Source organism: Podarcis erhardii (genome assembly GCF_964252035.2).
Source record: "Podarcis erhardii genome assembly, chromosome: 17".
In the NCBI taxonomy this organism is placed as follows: Eukaryota; Metazoa; Chordata; class Lepidosauria; order Squamata; family Lacertidae; genus Podarcis; species Podarcis erhardii.
In genome coordinates this window covers 28,148,694-28,169,193 of record NC_138515.1, presented here as the reverse complement: position 1 = coordinate 28,169,193, position 20,500 = coordinate 28,148,694, and the positions used below count along the sequence as shown (strand labels likewise).

Genomic DNA, 20,500 nt, shown 5'->3' with positions numbered 1-20,500 from the left:
CTTTGGTCACCCTGTATAATGACCTTTGCCAGGAGAAAGTCAAGGCTGTGTGTATGCCTGTTAATTCTCTTTGATCTCTCAAGATGTGTTATGGTACAGTATGTTGTTATTCTGGAGTGAATGCCCTAGTTGGGGTGGGCAGCACCACTCAAATCTACATGAAACCACTGAGTGAGGTCATCGGGAGTTTGGGAGTGGTTGTCAGCAATATGTTGATAATAGGCAGATCTGTTTCTCCTTTAGATGTGGCAATGGACTAGGTGAGAACCAATAAACTGAAGCTTAATCCAAATAAGTATTGGTGGGTTCTCTAGATTGGCTGGGTGGGCCATTGCCTGTTCAGGATGGGGGTTGCACTCCCTTGGAATGAATAGTTGCACAGCTCGTGGGTGCTTTTGGAACCACTACTCTTGTCTGAGACTGACATGGCCTTAGTGGTCAAAGTGCTTTCCATCAGCTTTGGTTGCTGGCCCAGCTAGACCCCTATGAGGATAAGGATAGCCTAACTTCTGTGGTCTGCGTCCTGGCAATAGGTTAGATTACTGCAATGTGTCATATGTGGGGTTACGTTTGGAGACTGTTTGGAAACTGCAGCTGGTGTAGAATTCAGTAGACTGGTGGCTGACCAGAGCAAGATAGACTGATCAATCTTGGCATTGTGTACTAGTAGGTTTGTGGACTCAATTCAGGATGCTGTTTGTTAATCTATAAAGCTTTATGTGGTTCAGGGCCTCAGTATACGAAGAGCTACCTCTTCCACATGAATCAGTCTGAACCCAACATTCATCATCTGAGGTTCATCTCTGTGTGCCCCCTCTGAGGGCCTTCTCAGTGGAATGCTTTTTACTTTTAATTTGTAGGAGAAAGGCTCTTATGCTCATTTTTTGAGTGGTGTGGGTTGATTTGGATCCACCCATTTGTGTACCGTGTACAGTATTATGGATGAACATTTTAGGTGTTTATTTTATTCCTGTTCTTATACTTGGCTTTAATGTTTTGTTTTTATATTGCAAGTTGCTTTGTGTCACTTTTGTGAAAAAGCAACCAGCAAATAATAATGTAGTTCTTTGGAATCATTCTGCAGATTGAACAAAGAAGCTTGTGCACTTTGCAATTTATTCATGCTTCAGCAGGATATGGTAAAGTCTGAAACATGCTTGTAACCTCGTTTTGTGTTGTGGTACTAGCAAGGTTGTTGAATGTAAAGCAGGAATGCCAATGATCCTCAAAATACGTAAGTGTATTACACCTAGAGATAATGGGTTATCTGCTTCGAATAAAAAAATTATATCTCTCTAGCATTGTTAGTAGTTTGTATTTGCATGTGAATAGTAATGTTTAGTGTTTCCACTTAGGTGCTGCATACAAGATTGTAACTGATGGTCAGGATCCAAAGTAACAGCTGGACTAGTTCCACGTGCCTAAGGGGAATTTATTGAACAGCAGAACCCTGTCTAGTTTATGAAATGGTATTATCCATTATTCAGAAGAATAAAAAATCCTACTCGTTGCACAGAAGTCCTTGGACACACCCAATAATCCCTCTAGCACTCAGGCAGCATGTTTTGAATTTCTTTTTTCTTTGTGAAAGACCAAGGAGCAAAAATACAGTGTAAGGGGGAGTGAATAAAACTATCTCCCTCTAGTCCTTATGGGTGATATTACAGTATGAGAAGGATTGGACGACATACAGGTCTCTGGTACTTCCAGCTAAAGCAGGCATGTGCAAAGTCTGTTTCGGGGGCCTAATCTGGCCCGCCGGTTGATTTATATGTCCTGGGGCAAAATCCGAAAAGGGGGGGGGAGGGGAAAAAAGCTCAACAACTTTGGGGCTCACTTCATCAAATCTGACCCTCTTTGAAAAAAGTTTGGGCACCCCTGAGCTAAAGGATCTTGGCTAGCAGGGTTGGAAAACATCTCTGCCTGAGGCCTTGAAAAACCATTGATAGTCAATGTAGACGATGATGGGCTAGCTAGGCCAATAGGCTGACACTGTAAGGCCACTTCATAGGTTGAATCCTATGAAGTCAAGTCTGTATTTATTCTTCACCGATAGAGGTTGCATTTGCATGTAACACTGAGCCCAAACTGCATGGTTTCTTTTAACTATAATATGTATGAGGTGTATTGCCAGTGAATACTCCTGTTTCCTCCTCCGTTGAGCTGGGAAACAAACCATAGAGTTACTTCTGAGCAAGGATTTGTGCTTTGTTTCTCTCAAACTGCAACAAAGGAGCCCATGTTTTGTTTTTGGTTTGTTTGAGAGAAACAAATCATGAATGCTGATTAAGATGTGATGTTAAGCCAGCCACTTCATGGCTTGTTTTCCCACCAACTAAGGAAGGAGTAAAATGGGATCTCTTGACAAATTACACAGTGTGGCTTAGTGTTGTGTATCTGTGACCATTGAATAGAAATTATGTGTGTGCTCTCCAAATATCCCCACATTGATTTAACATTCATTCAGTAGTTGTGTCCGTGCATGTGGATTTGTACAATTGTCCCTGGCAGGTGATTTTAATGGACATGTTGCTAGCCATAATTGTAAAGTGCAATGGTTTTTAATTGTAATATTTCTGTGAGTGAAAGGGCAATGTTAAGATGGCCTGGATACCGTAGCTGCTATTGTGAGGATTATTCCTGACTTTATGGCTCTTAAATTGAGGTGTACTCAGCATTTCCCAGTTCAGGTTTTTGCAACTTTTAAAATTTGAAGACCTGAGGGTTCAAATAATACTCTTCAAATCAAAAATGCTTCAGATATTCCACGGAACCCTTGGCACTGGGAGTTTAGCTAGAGTTCAGGACGTGCATTTAGAATTTTGCCCTAAGATACGAAAACAGCCAAATAACCTTTCAATGGTAGGTTTTAAGTGCCGCTTTCTGAATGCTTTTGCCCTTCCCCATCTCTTTTGATGCATTGCTTTCCTTAAGGCCAGAAGCATGCTCTTAGGAGGCAGAGGCTCAGGAAGTTCTGACGTAGAAAATAATTGTTTTGCAAGATACTGTCAAGCTAGAAACGGATTCAGGGGGTTGTGGCTTTACTTTTTTTCTTACCTTTTCACGCAGTGCTAGTATGCCGTGATACAGTGAATAGGAAAAGTGGGGGAGGAGGCATTGTATTCAGCTGCCATGCTGTTATCGGAGGGATTGTTTCTAGATACAGGTTTAGCATTCATTGGTTGTCTGAAGAAAGCCATTTCATCCGAGGATTGGACAAGAAGCTGCGTCAGTTTGCTGCCCGTCTCCAAGGCACTGGTGATGCTGCCTCCAGAAGCTGGCTAACGTCACAGCTCCATCACCCAGCGGGGTGTGGGCTCACTCTCCCCCCCTCCCCCGTTCTGTTTAATTCTGTATTTGCTTCCTGCTGCATTTCTTAATCTGTCTTCTGCCAAATGCTAACAGCATGATATTTTGCAATCATTTAGGTGAATACAAGAAAGACGAACTCCTGGAAGCTGCTAGGTAAGTGCTGCTCAGAATACAAATGGTTTTTGAAGGGAGGATGTAGGAAGCCGGGATGAAAAATGGGCTTTTATGATCGCTGTCATTCTGTCATTACCCTATTATGAAATTATGCAGATAAACAAGGCTTGTTAGCATGGCTTGCTTTGGATTTTAGCCACTTGCCAAAAGCAAAAGAATGTGTTTATTTGTAATCATGCAGTATGATGGGGGTGCTTGCATTTTGACATAATGTACTCCAAATTTCATTTATGTTTAGAGTGATCATTTTAGAAAGAAACAGTATATTAGGACATTTTCTCTTTATTTTATACCTGAAAGGCATATTTTGTGTTTTCTTATTAAAGCCCATCATAAGAAACCTTGAGCAAGAGCTCTGAAGCTATTTATAGTGTCTTGAGGAATGTAACAAAAATAGGTGTTTGGGAAACGTCTTTTCGGCAGATACATAAAACCAAGTAAAATATAAATTAAACATTAAATTGATGTTAATCTTTTACATGGTGTATTCTTAAAGGAAATGTTTCAAGTGTCTGTTTTTTGCAATTTGAAATGCATATTAGGTGGTTCTTTGAACATGCCAGTATATAGAACAGTATATAATGTGAAACTCCATTTCAAATATGTTATAAGGGGCTCTCCCTCTTTCTTACTTCTCTATCATGCAGGAGTGGTAATGAAGAAAAACTAATGGCTTTGTTGACACCTTTAAATGTGAACTGCCATGCAAGTGATGGGCGAAAAGTAAGTCTGTGCATATTTAACACATTTTGTCATTTTTACCCCTGACAGCTAACCTGCATGCCTTGTCAATTTGAAAATATTTTTAACCCATCACTTATGTTGGAAGTGTTGTAATTCGTGTCTGTTAACTATGAAATTAAATGATGCTATGCCTAATATTGATGGTTTGTGACAGATTGACAGAGGCAGTGGAGCATGCACTTGAAATCATGCTATTTGTTTCAAATGTCAACTATTGGGCTATGCTTCAGATAGTTCGGCTATAAAAATAAACTGCATGTTTGGTCTGTTAATAGCTGTAAAATAACAGTCTGTCTAGTATTTTCTTTTTCGTGGTATTGTTCAGTTAAGAAAGGTAGGAGTCCAAGCCCCTACTACTATGCTTAGCATAGCTAATTCCATATCGGTATGATTTGTGCCTATTGAATTCTCTTAACTTTTGATATTTTTATGCTTTTGATGTCTGGCTGCAGCTTTATATAACGGGGATGTTGAATGAAATGGATTGGGTTAGAAGGGGAAGGGAAGAACCTACAATGACAGGCTACCAGCCAGACTTCATGACATGTTCTCTTAAATTACATAATGTGCATTTGACCATTTAATTTCGCTGCTTAGCTTTGAAATTTTGTAATTGGTATACTAGAATTTGCTCTTGGGACTGACCCAGGTCCACACAGATTAGGAATCTTATCCTTCGGTGGCTATTTTTAGGGTTTGCCGAAATCTTCACAGCCTAGTCTCAAACAGGGATGACCAGCTGCTTTGGCCTGCAAGGCTGGATCATTCCTGCCCAAGCTGAGCTGGAGAGGGTAGACTCATAAAAACTGGGGCAGGTTGTGGCCCTTGGTCTCCCAGTTGTCAATTTTGGAGCTAAATCTTTTAAAAATAAGTTTATTCATTTGCAATGCAAAAAGGGCCAGTTCAAACATTTTTTGACACAAACACTACAGAGCAAGGCTCATGTAAGTGCCATTTATTTCAATGTTTATAACTGCTTATATTTTATGGGACCATGCCCTTTCTTTTTAATAATGTTGTCTGTATAATCTGTAACTGAGCTAAAATTATACCCACTAGATTCTTGATTAGTTGTACTGATTTAAAACTTGACGGTATGCATTGCTTGTGTGTGTGTGTGTGTGTGTGTGTGTGTATGATTATATATATTGTTTTGTTTTTACTTATATGTTAGAATGACCATCAGTGGTTTTACTGTCACAATGAACTGTATACACTATCCCCACCCCCATTTGTTCGCAACTAAGTACTTCTGAATCTCCTTAGAACTGTCTGTGCAAGCAACTTATATTTAGGAATTATTCAGATGATTTGTAGTACTGTATTCTTAGTCTGATAGCATGGGGAAGTCTTTTAAGTGATGATATGCAACTGTGTGTGTTTATTTAAAGAGTTTTCTTTTATAATCAGTATTCTTAATATAGAAGTCCTGAGCAGAACTTTTTTGTGTAGCTAAATCCACACAGATAGTTAAATGAGGCCCCAAACAATATGCCATCAAGTATAGTATTAATTGTTCAGGAATATAATGTATCTGAGTGTTCTGAAAGGAAATACAAAGGAAAGAAGTTCATTGTATTTAAAACAACTGAGATGCAGTAGCAGATAAATTGATCAAAACCAACAGATTTCTATTCAAAACAAAAATAAAATTATTATTAATAACAACAAAACATTTATATAATGAGTATATTTGGTACCTACTGTTGAGAGCTCCTCTGTTGAGAACTGTTCCTACCATGTGATGGATCTTGGGGTATCCCTACAGGTCAGCAAATGCTTAGTTCTTTTTAATCTATTACTGTAACTGTGAAGGCACCATTCAGTTCTCTCCCCTATCAAAATGGCTCATGTCTTCTCTGTTGAAAGCATACTCTCCAAGATTCAAAAGACTCTGACCTGTTCACAGATATCCACCTGTGCAGCGATTGCCCTTGCTTCTGTCAGGGAATAAGTCACATATCGCATAGGGAACAGTGCATACGTAATGCTTTTGAACCTTGAACCTTGATTGGGGTTGGGGAATGCTGCTGGCTTCTGCATTGACCAAAGGAATGCGATTTTGAGACTCTTGCCGTTCAATATGTTTCATTCTGTGATACTGCTTAAGCCTTTTGCTCCTTTCCTTCATCTGGCATCCCCAAGGTTCAGTAGTGTACCAAATTGGATAAGTGTCTCGTTGCTCTGGTTTCACCATTAGTATTAAATCCACCCTAAAAGCCACAAAAATCAACAGCTGGCTTCAGGTAGTATTCAGCATGGCACTATTGCAAATGTTCCGTCTATGCAAGCATATCAGCTTGCCAGATGACTCTCCATGTGCTGTTCTGGGGGGGGGGGTGTTCTCCCCCCCCCATGCCATTGGGGGGGCACATCGGGGGGGGGGTGATACAGAGAGGAAAGCCTCATTGTGCAAGTTGAAGTCCTTGTGCAAGACTTTGTTGAGGTTCATTGGGTGAATCCCACCCTTCATCTATGGGTTTCAAGACTACAATATATTAGGCACGAAATACCTAAGTTGAGTACAAGGTTACATTCTGCCATCTTTCCATGTCTAAGCATCCAATTAGGCCAAAAGGACAGGCGTTGACCAGGGGTGTGACCTTTTAGTTGACCTAGTAAAGATTACCCTCATGTGGATCTGGAATTTATCTGGGAAATTCCCTTTATTCATTCTCTCTCTCTCTCTGTCTCTCTCTCTCTCTCTCACACACACACACACACACACACACCCCTTTACCTCTCTCTATTATGTTCAGATAAATGAGTAAAATGGTTTGAGCTTCAAATACTTGACATCGTTGATATAGGAAGATAGGCTATGCATGCCTAAATAAGAAACCTAGGAGCAAGCCTTAATTTTGGGTCAGGAAATCCCAGCAGTCAGAGTAATGATTGCTGGCTGTGAAAGATTCATGTGCACAAGCAGTCATTACTTAAAACACTAGTGTTTGTGCAACACAAGCTGGTTCTAGGCACCAACATTAATCGCTTAGCTGAAATATGAGGATGCACTTTTTTCTTTACAGTTATAAGAGGCTGTAATTCTTCAATAAAATCTTCAACACTGAATATTGTATAGAATTTTGAAGAAACATATACTGTTGAATTCCATCATTCAAGCTCGCATTCTACTGAAGTTGTAGTACCTAATAGTCTCTGCTTATTAATAACAGCTAGAGGTTAGGGTTTTGCGTGGGGAAAAATAACTCCAAGATACTATAAATAATCCTATCAGTCATCCTGTATATTTTTAGAATCCATTTGTGCAGTTTTTTGTATTATTTCTAATGAACCCATGACCCTATTATCTGTCAATGAATTGAATTGTAAATGAAGAATTGGCTAGTATCTGTGTTTGAATTCAGAATGCCAAGTGATGATACATATTGGCAGGAAATCAATGGCAAATATCCTCATCAAAGATTAAAAAATTAAACAGTAACACCAGGAAAAATAAATTCAGTTAGATAATTCAGTTAAACAAATTATGTACTGTATATTGTGTTGACACAATACAGAAGAAAATGATACAAACTCAATTTTACATTACCAAACAACTTTTACAATATTGCATTAAAATAAATTGCCTCTGCGTTACTCTCCAAAAAGATCTTGCAAAGCTTAGCTCTGCATAAATGCTTCTGCGTGACATAAGGGAAGTGTTTTCATAGTGGGCAGCAATGGAACCGCAGTTATCCCTTTGGAAGCAGTCATATACAGCAAGGCAAGGAAACAAGAAGTTACTGAACTCCTTCTCCCACCAGTCCAAGCCCTCAAGGCTAATGGTCTGGGATAATGGTGTTGTAGACTGACAACATCTGGAGGGCTGCAGGTTCCATATCATTGCAGTGATGTCCAGAGTCCTTTTACCTCAGCAGCCCTAGTAGTTACTGATACAGTGGTACCTCAGGTTAAGTACTTAATTCGTTCCGGAGGTCTGTTCTTAACTTGAAACTGTTCTTAACCTGAAGCACCACTTTAGCTAATGGGGCCTCCTGCTGCCGCCGTGCCGCCAGAGCACGATTTCTGTTCTCATCCTGAAGCAAAGTTCTTAACCCGAGGTAATATTTCTGGGTTAACGGAGTCTGTAACCTGAAGCGTATGTAACCCGAGGTACCACTGTACACTATTTAAAATGGTAGTTACTTATTCCAGCTTTACTGCTGGTGCTCAAACCATCATAAAACACATTATAACAACATCTGCTAATTTATTTACTTCAAAGCAGTGAGATTCTGAGGGTTGTCATCAGTGTTTGTTTACACTGGATGAGAGTTTAGACCAGAAAAGGTTTCAATGTGCTATCTGTTTGTGTAGACTGGCCCTTAGTGAGTTGCAGTTCTCCAGACTTCTAATTCTTTTAAAACTTCTGCCCCTCACCCCATTAAACCTTTCTAGTGCAAGTTCGGATCTCTAGACTCGCTTAACTGTTTGCTTTCTGTCATGTTAAAGTGTGTTTCTGGAACTTTCTGCAGTGTTGTTTCATGGTGCTGGAAACTGGAGAATAAAAGCAGCTTGATACAGAAATTAACTTCCTTTTCACGCTGTGCATACTTAACAACAAAGCCCCTAAACATAAATGGAGGCCCATAGGGAGATGCAAGACCAATGCAGAGCCAAAAAATAACTCATCATGCTTTCTGCAGATACAAATGAGCCAACTGAGTGCATCTTATTTCAGAAGACAGAGCCTTTATAGTATTTCACTACTTTCCTTAACTATCACCTAGGGAGAGGGAGCCATTTCATCTTCTTGCCGTTGCCTTGTATGCAATGTGGGAAAATGACTAGCACGGGAAGTCTTAAAAGCCCTTTCAGTTCTGCATGTGAGAGGAAATAGGGCAAGTGTTTCCTTTCTCTCTTTGCTGTTATAAATCCATATAATTACAATGATGTATCATACCCAGGCAATCTTTTGTATAAACTTGAAAAGAAAACTAGGCACATCTGTTTTGGACACTTCATGTGGGGGCAAAAAAGGAAGTTCTTACCTTCTGTTCTTGGTTCTTCATATATCCTACCCTACTTGGGTATCATATATTGTTCTTCGTCCAAACCCTGTACCCCTTTTATCCTTCAGCAGCCCTGTAATCGTACATGTAGTTTGAGAGACATCAACTGGCCCAAGGTCAGCCAGTGAGCTTCAGGACTGATACAGCGACTGCACCATACTAGTTAGTTCAAGTTCAAATTCAGATATATTAGAAGTCACTTGTTTTTCCTATTCACCATTTTATATACTGTACAAAGCCATTCTTTGTTTACAGGCTGTAAGTCTTAATTTTTGAGGGAAACAAATTCAAGTCCCCATTTTGGATTAGTTTCCCATTGTGTTTACATTTAACTACCATAAACAGGATTCTGGAAGACAATGTTTGCTTTTGTTTGGCTTTTAAATGATGATGCAATTGGAAAAGTTAATGGATTTTCACAAGATGATTTTCTGTTTTCCAAGCATTGTGTGTTTTCTTACCCTTAAATGCAAAGTAATTTGAGAAAGTTCACTCTTACTGGTTACCTACTGAAATGCAAACTGGAAGATTTTCGTCAAACCTAGCAATTGCATTCTGTATAACCACCCCAAATAACTTGCGCTAAGACTGCTTCCATTAGTCCCCAGATGACATCAATACACTATTCTACAGTCAGGAAGGAATCTTCATTTGTTTACACAAAGATCTTAAAGGGGATCATTCACAATGCTGGAATACCTGTGGAAGTGATAGGCTCATTGTGGTATGAGCAGAGGTGACATAATAGTTAGACAGAGCCATTCAGCTTACTGAGTGATCTTATTCAGTCACCATCACACTGATTTCATTCATATAGATTAGATAGATAGATAGATAGATAGATAGATAGATAGATAGGCACTGTTTACCACCCTTCTTCAGTTCCATGAAAGAAAGATGGCATATAAATGTAAGACATACTAATGCAAAAACAAAAACAGCCTTTCAATTTGAGCAAGGAAAAAGGTTTCTTTTGTCATTCTTGTGATGTTTAAACCCTTCATTGTTTATCTCATAAGTAACCAAACAAATAGCTACCGTATTTTTTGCCCTATAGGACACACCGTCCCATAAGGCACACCTAGTTTTTTGGGGGGGAAATAAAGGGGGGAAATTATTTTCCCCCAGGCGCGGGGCTAGGGTGGGGGAAGCTGGGCTCCCGCGCCTGGCGGAGAGGTGCGCGATATCTGTGTGCTCTGAACCCAGCGAGCCCAGCCTTCGTCATGCAGGCAACTCTCCGCAAGCCGCGGGAGCCCAGCGCAGGGCTCCCGCGGCTTGCGGAGAGGTGCGCGAAGTCTGGAGAGCGAGAGGGGTCGGTGCGCACCGACCCCTCTCGCTCTCCAGGCTTCAGCGAAAGCCTGCATTTGCCCCATAGGACACACACACATTTCCCCATCATTTTTGGAGGGGAAAAAGTGTGTCCTATGGGGCGAAAAATACGATAAATGTCTTCAAAGTCACCCTTTTTTCTTTTGGGGGGGATATGTTAACAGGATTGTAAAGTAGGGTGGTCCATTTTCCTTTTGAAAATGCAGGGTGGGAAAGCTGTTTTGCAAGGCTAATTATGATGATTTTTCACTACTAGGTATTAAATTATTTTAGACATAAGAATTTGAAAAATCAAGTAATGCAATGTTTCACTTTGGAATGTTTTAGGTGTTCAATATTTGGAAGGAAGAGTTATGGGATTCCATAGATGGAAAGAAAGCAGTTTGTTTTCAGCTTCAACAATTCAGACTATAGCAATGTTTGTTTACTGTTTACCTATGGCCAGTCACCTCATGTTTACCCTCAATTGAAATAATGCTTAAGGTATTATATTTATCACTTTAAAAGGGCTGTGTTTAGGACAAAAACACTGTCCTTTTGCATTACATTGGTACATTGGTTTCTTTGTGCTGCAGGGGTCACCAACCTTTTTGAGCCCCTGGGTAGGCACACTGAGGTTGATGAGCATTGTGTGTTCTTGAACACAGGTGTAATATATTTGGTTACTTCTCTTATGGAGCTCCTGCCAGAATGTTTTTTTGCATCTGATTCTGATCTAGATTAGATGTGCTAGGATACCCAGTTTGCATCTATTAGAAACTGACTGGTGGTGTCATGGTATAAACTCTTTACAATCAAAATACTTTCTCCCTTCTGCAGTTCTCTTTCCATAGGCAGAAATCTGTTTTCAACACCAAAGCTAAAAAGGCTACGATCGCCATATTTCCCTCCACAGAAGATGTCCACTCCAGGTTTTCTGGTGACCTGCTATTCCCTAAGAGCACCTCAGTTTTCCTGCATGAAACCGGCAGGGAATCTTCATCCTTGGTGTTTATCTTTAAACAATTTGCTGAAAACTGTTTCCCCCTTTCTGGAGTGAGAAGTGAGGTGTGAGGGAGAGTCCTGCTCTGAGTGTACCTCTGCTGTAGATGCTGCCAAAGAGACAGGAGAAAAATTATGCTGAGGTGAAGTCACAGGGAAGAGTGGCAGATGAAGGCAAATACAGAAATGGGAAATAAAAAAATTGAGGGAAGTAAAAAAGAGGTTTTTAAATGCTGCTCCCAGAAGCAGGAGCTGGCGTGGAAATGTAACACAGCTGTCGGCAGGGAGAATTCTGACAATTCTAGAAAAATAAATACTGTAATTTTTGCTCTATAAAACTCACCTTTTCCCTCCTAAAAAGTAAGAGGAAATGTGTGTGTGCATCTTATGGAGCGAATGCAGGCTGCACAGCAATCCCTCTTGTTGTTCTGGCTTCTGAGATTCAGAATATTTTTTTTCTTGTTTTCCTCCTCCAAAAACTAGGTGCGTCTTATGGTCTGGTGCGTCTTATAGAGCGAAAAATACGGTAAATGCCAAAGGCTAGCACTGGTCACACTACAGAGCTTGCCCCAAGCATGCATGTGTTAGAGGGCACAGAAGGAGTTTACGCATGGCAGCTGCTCATTCTTAATTTCTTCGGTGTAGACATGCTAATCACATGATTCACCTTCAGGGTGTGAAGAAGACTCCTGGGACTTAAGCTGGCCAGAAACTATACCCTAATTCTGTTCACTAGATATAAACTCTTGCTTGCCATGGCAACTGTAATTGTACTTCCTGGTTGCTGAGAGGAGCATGATGGGACAGCAGGGTCACTTAAACAGTCTGGGCTAATTTCCCCAAAGCTGGAATGCAAGAAGCGTTTTTCATTAATTTTGGGGAAGCTAGACTGATTTAACCTAGAGAATGCTAATTAAGTTGAGACTTGGATTTGGTATTTGCAGTCAGTGAGAGAAGTTGAAAGTAGGGCAACCACTTTTAATCAATTGATCTGTTCAACAGATTAAATACCTTTTACATCAGTTAAAAAAAACATGATCTCTTGGGTAGTGGTAGCTAGATATGTCATTGGAAATATTCAGTCTGTTGATAAAATGCATATAATGATGTTATAACAGGATCTGTGGTGCAGCCTTTTAAACTAAACTTATAAACTTATCAAACATTTGTAAATGTTACATCACAGATGTAAATGTTTTTTTCAGTCTAAGATGAAAGTAGCCAGTTTCTCTTTTGTTGTGAAAGAAAGCAAATGAACACACTCAAAATGGAGACAGTATTTTAATGGTTAAATAGTGGGTAGAGGATGCATTTTGATAGATTAATAGGGAGCTACAGAGAAGGCAGTAGCCAGAAGAATTTTTTTAATCGACTGGGAAGAGAAAACAGAGGAGAGGGGTATATTATTGATGATACGTTTATCTCTATGCCTACCTCGAATAGCTTACGCATGCAAGCTGTTCTGGTGTTTTGAGGCTGCTGCTCATGTGAGGTGGTTCCCATAGGAAATCTGTGCAGATCATAGAAGGTGCTTTGTGATTGCTTCCCAGCCAGAGTTGCCATTTCTGCCTGCAGTATCTGTCTGTGTGGAAACTTGCCTTACCCAAGGAAAGAGTCTTAATTTCATTCTTTTTGTTTCTGCCTTTTCTTACAGTCTACTCCATTACATTTGGCTGCAGGATACAACAGAGTCCGGATAGTCCAGCTTTTGCTTCAGCATGGTGCTGATGTCCATGCGAAGGATAAGGGGTATGTAAGACAATATAATGAACTCACTGGCTTTTTTAGCGCTCGTAAAGCAGGTGGATAGGGATGCAGGTGGCGCTGTGGGTTAAACCACAGAAGGTTGACTGTTCAGAAGGTTGACTGTTCGAATCCCTGCGACGGGGTGAGCTCCCATTGCTTGGACCCTGCTCCTGCCAACCTAGCAGTTCGAAAGCACGTCAAAGTGCAAGTAGATAAATAGGTACCGCTCCAGCGGGAAGATAAATGGCGTTTCTGTGTGCTGCTCTGGTTCGCCAGAAGCGGCTTAGTCATGCTGGCCACATGACCCGGAAGCTGTACGCCGGCTCCCTCAGCCAATAAAGCAAGATGAGCGCTGCAACCCCAGAGTCGGTCAGGGGTCCCTTTTTTACCTTTACCTTTAAAGCAGGTGGATACTAGTGAAAGGGCCTCTTAAATAGTGGTACCTAACAAAGGCTTATCCTTTGGGCAACAGTAAAACCTTAATTATTCTCCCAAGCATTTCAAATCTTGTAGATGTTACAATGATGTACATTTGGAGTAAAGTTTTGAGATCACAGAATTGATTAAGTATCACACGCTGCAGCTCTCTCCCCCCCCCCCCATTGGCTTAGAGCAGTGGTTTTCAAACTGCATTCTGGGGGAGGTATAGTGGTTCCTCGACAGATATGTCTTTGTGGAAAGTGAAGGGAGATAAACAACAATGCTGTAGAGTAATTCAGAAACATCTTAAGACTTTTTCATATTTCCTACTGCATTTTTTTCTAGTGTGGTTGGGGTGTTTCCACGCCATATTTTTATTTGTCACACCTTTACGAATTAGTCTGTTAGATTATTGTAACAATTTTCTGTTCTTCTAAAGCTTTCCTTTGTGCTCTGGCCTCATTTTTGCGTTCAGATTTTTTTTTAAAAAAAAACCCTCCTCTTCCCTTGCTTGTGAAGTAGCTGGAACCTTTGTACAAAGGCAAGGAAGAGGCGCATTTCAAACGTTGGAATAAGATATAGCAAAGTGCTTTAAAAAGTGGCTTCACCTAGGGCTCAGAAAGGATTTTAAAAGTTGGTCGTGTGGAACAGCTGCTGTGCTGCCTCTCTGGATGAGTTCAAGCAATCTTCTCATCTGTGCATCAGAATTCCCATTTGTGCAGGCATGAATCATGCGACTGATACCCTGCATGAAACTGGGCAGTGCAGTGTTGCTTGTGTTACATGCTCAGATTTTCATAAAATCCTACACCTGGCTAGAATCTATGACCAAGCATCTGTTTGAATAATAATGTTATTGAGGTTAAATTACATTTTACATCTTTAAATGTCTCTTGCTGCAGCCAATTTGGTTCTAAGTTGCCTAATTATTAGCTTTTCAGGTAATGTAATTTTAATGCTTTATTTATTGCAGTGGACTTGTGCCCCTCCACAATGCATGTTCCTATGGACATTATGAAGTTACAGAACTGCTGTTGAAGGTAACGTTAAAGAGAAGTAATTCTTTAATGTTATGTAATTAATTGAAGGAAATAATTAACATGTAGTGTGCTGTCGTGTTTACTATTGGTGTGTTGTCCTTTATTGTATGGTTATTTGTATTTTTAAGTTAAATTGTGTAAGCAGCCTTGCAGATCCTGTGAACTAAACATGGCAATAGCAATATAAATGTCCTTAGCTGCTGTGTACAGCATATGTATGGAAATACGGTATGGCTTGTGGGGGTCTTTCTGTGTGGTCAAACAAACGAAAGAACAATGTTTGAGGGACACACATTTCTCATCAATGAGGCTATTTTTCAAACAATAGCATATGATTAACTGAATTTGTGTGTGCTTGTGACATATTTGTGATTGAAATGTTACACCTCTGAAGAATACGCTGTAAAAATTAGGTGTTACGCCATCCATAACACGTAAATTTTAGCTGTAGTCCATAATATTTTCTATTATGCCATCTTATTAAAAACTAAGTGAAAATAACAGACCTGGTCCACATTCCACACATAGGAGAGTATTTCCACCATATTACAGAAACTGGGTGACGTCTAGCTAAATTATTACGTGATTGCAGTGACTTCTGCTCACACAATGGAACTTCTCCTTCTATGCAGCCCCCTCACAGCCCCATATATATCTGCTCCAGAAGGTTTGGGAGAGACACCCCAAGCAGATTTGGAGAGTTGGAGGAGGAAGTTCTGTTGTGGAAGTGGAAATAAGGCAATAATCTTAAATTAGATACAACCTATTACTTGCCCCAAGCCAACCACAGTTTATGGCTAGTTGAGATTCAACATAAGATGTTTTTACCTGCTATGCTACACCAAGTCTTACTGAAACTGACATTTATTTATTTTTTAAACTCCGTAATCTCATCATATTCTGAGAGAGACTCTGGGCTTTCAATAAACATTTGCAAGCAGCAAACCTGGAGCACATTCTTTCTATCAAGTGCATATTATTTGAACATGTATTAAAATATCAATTCGTTATAATCAAAGGTTTCATTAGATAACACCTATTCTGTTTAGCACTGAAAGTTAACTGTGGTACTGACACTACATAGAAGGACCTGTACAGTTTAACTCTTATTCTTTCCTTACTTAGCACGGTGCCTGTGTTAATGCGATGGATCTTTGGCAGTTTACCCCATTACATGAAGCTGCTTCTAAGAATCGTGTGGAAGTTTGTTCTTTGTTACTCAGCCATGGTGCAGATCCAACGTTGGTCAACTGTCATGGAAAGAGCGCTGTTGACATGGCCCCAACACCTGAGCTGAAAGAGAGGCTTACCTGTAGGTATCACTAGGGTGCAAAATACTGTATTTCACATCTAGAAAGTGCTCTTTGTGCTCTACGGAGTGTGATATCGATCACAGAATTCAGCTCCCTGTAAACCTCAACTTTTTTGCAAAGATAGTTGCAAAGATCATTTTGATGTGGGCATTTCTGGTGAAATCTCAGAGGGATTGCTGTGTAACATTTTGAGCAGTCATAGGGTAGGGCCTGGGGTTCCTTTGCATCCTTCATCATGACCAGCAGAAGCAGAATACATTGTTCGAAATAATGAAAATTATGTAATAAATCATGCAAACTGAGAATAATCATGCTAGTTGTTGTGTAATATTTACTTAATTACTGCCCTTATAATATCTGCTTCATATGTGTTAATAGATTTCGCTATTGTCACAAAGTTTGGGTCACTTTGGGACAACATTCTAATTTATTTCATGCATTAAAAGTCAGTTCAGAAGCCTTTCCCTGCAACCTTTTTTCTTGTTAATCTTCTCTTATCAACATATTTGGCAGATCAGAAGTGTGTGTGTGTGTGTGTGTGTGTGTGTGTGTGTGTGTGTGTGTGTCCCCTTTAGGCAGCATTTATACAAGTCACTGAGCATCTAAACTAATTTTGTATTTAGGCTGAGTAGCATTGAAATAGAAACCCCCCTTTTACCTCTCAGCCCAAGAATGTTATTTTGTCTTCACAATTCTTCACTTGAGAGAACGCAATAGGACAGTTCTTGGTAAACTATGTGGAATTATATTGTCCCTCTTAACTGTTGTTTGGCTTTCCTAAGCTAATGCTGTATAATTCTGACAGTCATGAATATTGTTTATTCCCCTGCAGATGAATTCAAAGGACATTCCTTACTACAAGCAGCAAGAGAAGCTGACTTAGCCAAAGTAAAGAAGACACTTGCCTTGGAGGTCATTAATTTCAAGCAGCCACAGTCCCATGAGACAGCACTGGTGAGATCATAAGAGTCACTCTGCTTGCTTTAGGCAGCATGTAAGGTTTTGTATACATAATTGTGGCTGAAGTTATCCCATAGTTAAGACTGGCGTTTTCAAGGTAAATCTAGTTCAGCCCATCACATAGCTAATGATGCTTGACCTGCCAGTGACTTAATGCTGAGCTAAGGAAGAACCTGTAGTAAGCATCTTCTTTCATGTTTACACCATTTTAGCAGGGATCTGAGAATTCTGCCATTCAGAATTAAATGTTTTTTTCAGTTGTCTGCTTTGAAATGAATGGTTTGATCCCTCAGTACATCGTGTATTTTTACAACTGTAATTGCTTCAGCAGCTTTCAAAATCTGCTAGAGTAAAAAAAAAAAGGTTGCGTATCTGTAGGCACGATGGCACAAGCTGTAGCCTGTGCTGTGAGAGGCAAGGGAGGCAAGCAAACCAACTAATTTAGTTCCTCCCTTTATCCTCACTGCTGCCGCCAAGTGTGGATAACCTGCCTGCCTCCACTAAAACAGTCCTTAACACCTGGAATTTATTTAGTGGCCCAGTGAACTTTCTATATCAAGTAGTGTGGTAAGGCAATTAGTGTAGTGTGAACTACAAAGCCTCTTACACATTTAACCCAAATTTAGATTTTGTAAAAGATTTTGTAAGGCAGCAATGTAAAAAATAATCATGAAGGTCTTTATTCAACAGTAATGATTTGAAACATTTTGAACAAAGAAGATAAAATGAAAATAAATAGGAAAACATGTTCATCTAGTCCAGATTATTTCCCTACCCAAGTTGGTACTTTTATCAGGCAGTGTCCATCTCCCACATTGTTCAGCATCTTCTGTTCCTGGATTCTGGATGTGTAGCTGTCCTTTAGCTTCCTTCTTTTGATTCCAGCTCTTTCCTATTTCACCAGCACTGTGTCTTTCTAAACTCCATTTGCTAGCTTTACTTACACGCATTATTTCAGGTGACCAGTCAGAAGGGCAGTAGAATTCTGCTTGAGATTCTCTTTTCCATAATTTTGTCTTATTCATGTTTAGGTTTCATTTGCACCTCTCGTGTTTGCTTCATGCAGTGAACTTCTGACCTGCCTGGTTATAGAACAGAGAGTGAAAAGCAGCCATTTTATAACCCAAAAACAATAGACAAAATGGTTGAAACAGTTTCATACTTCCACAGTTGGAAAGACACGACTGTAGAGCGCCAGTTCAAATATATCATAGTATGTCCTCTAACAGCGACCATGCTGAGGTTAAGATGAGGGATCATAGTGTCCCTCTCACCAGCCCCTCCTCATTGGTGCTCAAATTCCCTTGCCACTGTTTGCTATGATTAAGGGCTACGTTTGCATCATCAAAGAAGTGTGTGATCTTGTAACCTAGGGGTAATGAACCTGTAGCCCTCCTGATAAAGTTAGACTTCCACCAGCCACAGCCAGCATGGCCAGTGGTCAGGAATGATGGAGTTGCAATTCAGTAACATCTGCAGGGCCACAAGTTCTCCTTCTCCCATGCCTCAGGTGGTAGAACTCAAGGTGCACCCTCCCTCAATATCGGAGAAGTACCTTTGAAGGCTTCCACGTTCTGATAAGACCTTGCAAGAGCTCCACAAAGTCCCCCTGGGCTCTTGCAAGATCTTGCTGGAAGCCACAGCCACACAACCCTAATAAGTGAGGCTTTGGCGTGGGGACGCACGGCACCTTCCTGTTTTGGCTCAGGTGGCAAAGCGTGGTGGGCCGTCTCTGCCAATCTCTGGGATACGTAAAACCTATCCCAGAACATCTTGTGCTTTCTATTATAGTTTTGTACTAAATGCATACGGAGTAGAAGCAACAGTTCATGTTTACTCCAGGGAAATGGAAAACGATTGATGCCCCCAAATTATTGCATTACACCTCAGCACCCCCTCCCCCCCAAAAAAAGCTGTTAGAGGTTCTAAGTGCACTTTTTGCATTTGTACTAAGATTTTCACATGAGAACAAGTTCAAAATATGATGGTACAGTATGTGCACTATATTTTATATATTACATGGTGTCCACAGAAAGGATGCATGCATATGGAACTATGGACATTGCTGGAGCTCTGCTTGTCAATTTGTTGTGGCGGTTCCTACAGAAGAAGCAAGCCGTGATTCCATTTAAGTAGCAGATTCCATCTTTGGCACAGGGAATTACTCGGGCGCATGAAGGGCTACTTGAACTTCAATCACTTGCATACAGTTCCATTTTGAATCCCTGAACCAGTCCTGCATCCTAGGAAGCAAATTCCTTGTTGTACACTATTACGATTTATACAGGTTAACTGCAGCCTTCTCATCTTGTATTTCCAGCATGTCCTTCAGTTTTCCATGTTCTAACCCTTGGCTTAAGTTTTCCTACATTGCCTTTTTTGCAGCACTGTGCTGTGGCTTCCCTTCACCCCAAACGGAAACAAGTCACTGAGTTACTGCTTCGGAAAGGAGCGAATGTCAATGAGAAGAATAAAGAGTATGTTTTCTTCTTTAAAACAGCAACATTTGTGTTCAGATGAAATGGACGCATTCTGAAACTTATTTCTTTGTATCTTTCTTTTCCAAACTAGTTTCATGACACCTTTGCATTTTGCTGCTGAACGAGCTCACAACGATGTTATGGAAGTTCTTCATAAACATGGAGCAAAGGTAAATATTGGATTATGCCTAATTTTCCACACACTGTATTATACCTGTGGTCTTGTGTGCTAGTCCTACAGGTGTGAAAAATTAGGGAAACATTTGCTCTGATATTTATTTGTGGCTCTATGGAAACAGTGGGGGTTCAACTCTTTGCCTCTTTTCACACAAACAAATGTAGTCGTTACATTTTCATTGATACCAACTTTGATAGTTGGAAGTAATTATTTGCACACATTTCCTTTCCAGACATCTGAACAGAAGTCTGGGTCTGCTAGCATGAGGTTTTGGAAGAAGCTTGTTTGTCATAAGTTCTTTGACTTTGTAATCTCTGCTTGATATGATCCTGGTAAAAGTCTGCCTTGCCTTTGAAGAATTTACCGGGATAAAATGTTCTCCTTGTATAATTTCCTGCCAAGCTTTTAAAGATTCAATTTGGATGAGAGCTTTGATATTAGACAGGAAATCATAGGGTGCTTTCACATCTGAAGTCTGCAGCTCAGGCCATGATAATACTGAGTATTATGGAACAAGGAGAGCTGCAATATGCCTTTTTTCAGCACACCTGTTAACTATCTCTGCACTGAACCATCACAGCTACATTTCACCCATTTAATTGTTTGGCACTAATGCCCTAGCTGCAGCTGGGCCACAAAACTCGTAATCTACCCACTTTTGTCCGGTCTAAATTTACATCTTTTTGTTCCAACCAACCAGTGTATAATCAAATAAAAATGCTAATTCAAATTGCTCCTGATATCCAGAGTGCTTGGGCGCATGTAATGTTTACATATTTTTCAAAGATAAAATAATGTTTTTCAAAGC

At 40.2% G+C, this 20,500-nt stretch overlaps 1 protein-coding gene across 1 annotated transcript in view; it reads left to right on the top strand.

Annotated features, from left to right (window-relative positions):
• TNKS (tankyrase) overlaps nucleotides 1–20,500 on the top strand; it is a 78,690-nt gene that overhangs the window by 24,060 nt on the left and 34,130 nt on the right. Inside the window, exons 4-11 of the mRNA XM_081844819.1 lie at nucleotides 3,429–3,465; nucleotides 4,134–4,209; nucleotides 13,210–13,304; nucleotides 14,695–14,761; nucleotides 15,887–16,073; nucleotides 16,907–17,028; nucleotides 19,420–19,511; nucleotides 19,606–19,684. Of these exons, the coding sequence (XP_081700945.1) occupies nucleotides 3,429–3,465; nucleotides 4,134–4,209; nucleotides 13,210–13,304; nucleotides 14,695–14,761; nucleotides 15,887–16,073; nucleotides 16,907–17,028; nucleotides 19,420–19,511; nucleotides 19,606–19,684 (755 nt within the window). The remainder of the gene's footprint in view (nucleotides 1–3,428; nucleotides 3,466–4,133; nucleotides 4,210–13,209; nucleotides 13,305–14,694; nucleotides 14,762–15,886; nucleotides 16,074–16,906; nucleotides 17,029–19,419; nucleotides 19,512–19,605; nucleotides 19,685–20,500) is intronic.